General features: G+C 41.5%; 1 protein-coding gene across 1 annotated transcript in view; it reads left to right on the forward strand.

Annotated features, from left to right (window-relative positions):
- memo1 (mediator of cell motility 1) overlaps positions 1-3723 on the forward strand; it is a 7652-nt gene continuing 3929 nt past the window's right edge. Inside the window, exons 1-6 of the mRNA XM_035663435.1 lie at positions 1-175; positions 1584-1665; positions 1762-1830; positions 1989-2101; positions 2536-2647; positions 3561-3703. Of these exons, the coding sequence (XP_035519328.1) occupies positions 115-175; positions 1584-1665; positions 1762-1830; positions 1989-2101; positions 2536-2647; positions 3561-3703 (580 nt within the window). The 5' untranslated portion in view covers positions 1-114. The remainder of the gene's footprint in view (positions 176-1583; positions 1666-1761; positions 1831-1988; positions 2102-2535; positions 2648-3560; positions 3704-3723) is intronic.

Consider the following 3723-nt stretch of genomic DNA (forward strand, 5'->3'; position numbering starts at 1 on the left):
GAGCCTTAACGCTTTGACTCCGGCGTATACATTTTCCACTTTTTTTTTTAATTGTATTTTTTTTCGCCTGACAAAAGAGCTAAGCAAACCAAGATAGGCGGCTTGGGAACCAAGATGTCGAACCGAGTGGTGTGCAGAGAAGCAAGTCACGCCGGGAGCTGGTACTCTGCTTCGGGTAACTGTCAACAGCACCGTCCGCGGTCGCAACCTGAATGCAAGCTGGCTGTTTTTTTTTGTTGTTTGTTTGTTTGTTTTTTTCACATGGCAGCGTGTTTTTTATGGGTTTTATTTCACATAACTGTCATTATCTTGACGTTAGGAGCTGTCTGAATCGTGGCTTTACGGTGAGGCGGTGAGAGCTAACGTTTAGCTGGTATCGACTCCCTCATCTCTGTTATCCCATTTGCTGCATGGTTGGTTTTGAGCTTATTCAGCACTCACTCCAACCGATGGTCGATGGAAAATGTCTCAAAACAAACTGACAAGCCGCTGATCCGCGTTCATTTCCAACAAAACACTCGCTAACTTGGTTTAATATCGCAGAACTTCTCGGCCTACATGCTGTCCTGGCTACATTTGACATTTTTTTTCCACAACAGCCTGCCAGCAACTGTTTTAACTCAAGCTGCCAGTATTGTTTTGGTCTGGTTGGTGTTTGAGTGAAGTGCAGAAATACTCCCTGCCATGAAACAAAGGACTGGGTAGGGCAGGGCTGAAAACTGAAGGTTCATGTTGCACCCCTTCCCCCATTTCACTAGCTGCGTGCTAGTTTCTTGTTATTAAACCCGCAAACCTGCTTGTTTTTTATCCCTTTTTAGTTGGCAGTACTGCATTCTTGGTAATAACCGACAGAGCATATACAGTAGGTAAACACTACCGATGTTTATGTACCATATAAGCAACAATAACACACAGACATAAGCTACAGCTGAAGGCTGAGCTAACGTGAATCTGCATTGAACCCGACGTCCTTCGTTTTTTTTTACTGAACTAATTATCCTGTTTTGGGTTTTTTTTCTTGCACATTTAATTATACAAGTTAGTGAGCTGTGTGTGTTTGATGTTGACACAGGGTTAAGCAGCTCTGGTAAAGACTAACACTGGTAGTTTGTCCCTGTATGGTGGTATGGTAACCACAGTCAGCAGGTTTAAGTCTGTTTTAAAGGTTTAATCTGGACCAGAAAGGTTTTAACTCCTCATGGATGGGTAATAACTGTCGGCAGAGGTTTGGTTATTATCTGTACAGAACATGTTGTGGACATGTTAAAGCTCTAGTTTATCTCCATTTCTCACACAATAAAATAACACTTACTAAATATACTAAATCAACCACTGTTGCCACACTTGGATTCACACCTTTGGGATTGTTACAGTGACACGTTGATATCAAAAATAACCTTGATTTCATTGGTCTATGCTTACAATTCATGTTTTTAGTGTTATTTGTCAGCCTGCTGTGTCATTCTTTCTCTTGTAAGGAAGCATAGATTGAGCAGTTTGCGGTTCCCCTTTAATGTAGTGATCTGAAGTATAATTATGTTTCAAATTGTGACGTTTTCTTTGTTTTTATTCTATCTTTTCAGGCTCCCAGCTGAACGCACAGCTAGAAGACTGGCTGTCCAAAGCACAGTCCACCATCAGACCTGCTAGAGCCATCATAGCGCCGTAAGCAAACGTTGACAAATGGAAGAAGAATACATGTTTGAAGGTGTCTGTGGTGCTGTCTTATTCTAACCTGACTTGTTTTCTCTTTGTTTGCAGACATGCCGGATATACCTACTGCGGTGCTTGTGCAGCACATGCCTACAAGCAGGTTGATCCCTCTGTTACGTGAGTCATTCAGTTTCTCTCTATTCAAGAAAATGCTTTGTGTGACTGTTTCTTATCTTCATTTTCCACACACAGGGTGAACAGATGTTGGTTTAGATAGTTGAGTATTGTGCCTTTTGTGAGCGGAGTGAGTGAGATGATGTTCTGTTGCTCTTCAGTCGTAGGGTGTTCATCCTGGGACCTTCTCACCATGTGCCCCTCTCCCGCTGTGCCCTGTCACCTGCAGAAGTCTATAGAACACCTCTCTATGACCTGAGAATCGACCAGAAGGGTATTCATCATCAATATACATTTTTTTTTGTCTGTGTGTGTTTTGTGCTTTAGGTATTTTAAGGGTCATGTGAGGGGGAGTACAGTTTAGATCCAGTATGTGTAGAATGTAGTGCATGTTTCATGCCAAAAACCAAATGAGAAAAACACATTTTTTCCAGTCATTCTTGATCATTGCACTTAAGGAAATAAAAAAATGTGTTATAGTCAACCTGAAGCAGTCTTGGGAGCTGATACGCTTTTAGTCATCCTCCAGGGAAAAGACAGTTCCCTGACTCTTAGGATAAAGGCTTTCTCCATGATGAGGTTTTGCTCAGCTACACACTTATCGGGCTCCCAATTTAAACGAGTGTGCAGCCCCAAAAATATTTAATCAGTAAACAAGATTATGATAACGTGCAGAAATCAAAGTGAAACTCACCTCTGTTCTTACAGTATATGCTGACCTCTGGAAAACTGGGTTGTTTGAGCGGATGAGTCTGCAGACAGATGAAGATGAGCACAGTATTGAAATGCACTTGCCTTACACTGCTAAAGCCATGGAGAGGTAATGCACACAGGAGTGACAGTCGTTAAGATAAAGAATTGACATCACACACTTCAGGATGAAGCTTTTTCTTAAAGGGCCCCTGTGGCGTTTTTCTTCTAAACAAACAAAAGTTTACTTTTAGTGTTATGCCCCAAAATGCATCGTGTGTATCCTCGATCTCTAACAAAGGTGTTGAATATACTTCCTTCCTCATAAAATACTTATGCTGTTTTTTATTAGTATATTTTACTTTTGTACCTAGTAGTCAGTAGTCAGTGTTTACTTGTGTTTTTGCTCGTCTTCGCTGGCACATTGCAGCATATTTTGGCATATTACTGCCACCTGTAGATGAGTGATGCAGTGTCACCATTGGCAGGAATGTGTATGTCTTCTCGCACATGCACATAAGAAACAAAACAGGGACACACTGATAGAAAAACCGCTCAGTGTCACTACTAGATGTCAGAAAACACAGGGAAGCTTTAACTATTCCTGACCAAACAAGTTTGTTTAGTTCTGTTCATTCTTTTCCTTAACAAAATGTCTATACGCTGTAAACCAGAATGACATTGATGCAGGCACACATGCAAAGTGAGATATGCATAATTGATACAGCCTTCTGTTCGGTTGGCAGGAGTTAAAGGCGTATTCTTGGTTCAGAAAAGCAGGGATCAGGTAGTATGAAGTGAACTGAGCATATTCGCTCAATGCATACCCTCCATACTAGTCTAACTAAAGCCTGTGGTGTTGTTATAAGGTATAAAGGTGCAACTCACCAGTGTGGGCTTATCATGCAGTAGGTTTTTCTCGTTAGTTTTCACTGATGGATGCTAAAAATAAAAAAGGTATTAATGCAGAAGTTATTTCCACTGTGGCAGTGAGCTGCTGTTATTTTACTCAAGTGTGTTCATTCAATAATCTGATGTTGCAGCCACAAAGACGAGTTTAGCATCGTCCCTGTGCTTGTTGGTGCCCTGAGTGAGTCTAAGGAACAGGAATATGGGAAGCTGCTCAGCAAGTACCTGGCAGACCCTTCCAACCTTTTCATTATCTCATCCGACTTCTGCCACTGGGGTAGGTACCGAAGAATAAAA

Source organism: Morone saxatilis, unplaced genomic scaffold (genome assembly GCF_004916995.1).
Source record: "Morone saxatilis isolate NCDOM2014 unplaced genomic scaffold, NCSU_SB_2.0 Contig19, whole genome shotgun sequence".
Classification (NCBI taxonomy): domain Eukaryota; kingdom Metazoa; phylum Chordata; class Actinopteri; family Moronidae; genus Morone; species Morone saxatilis.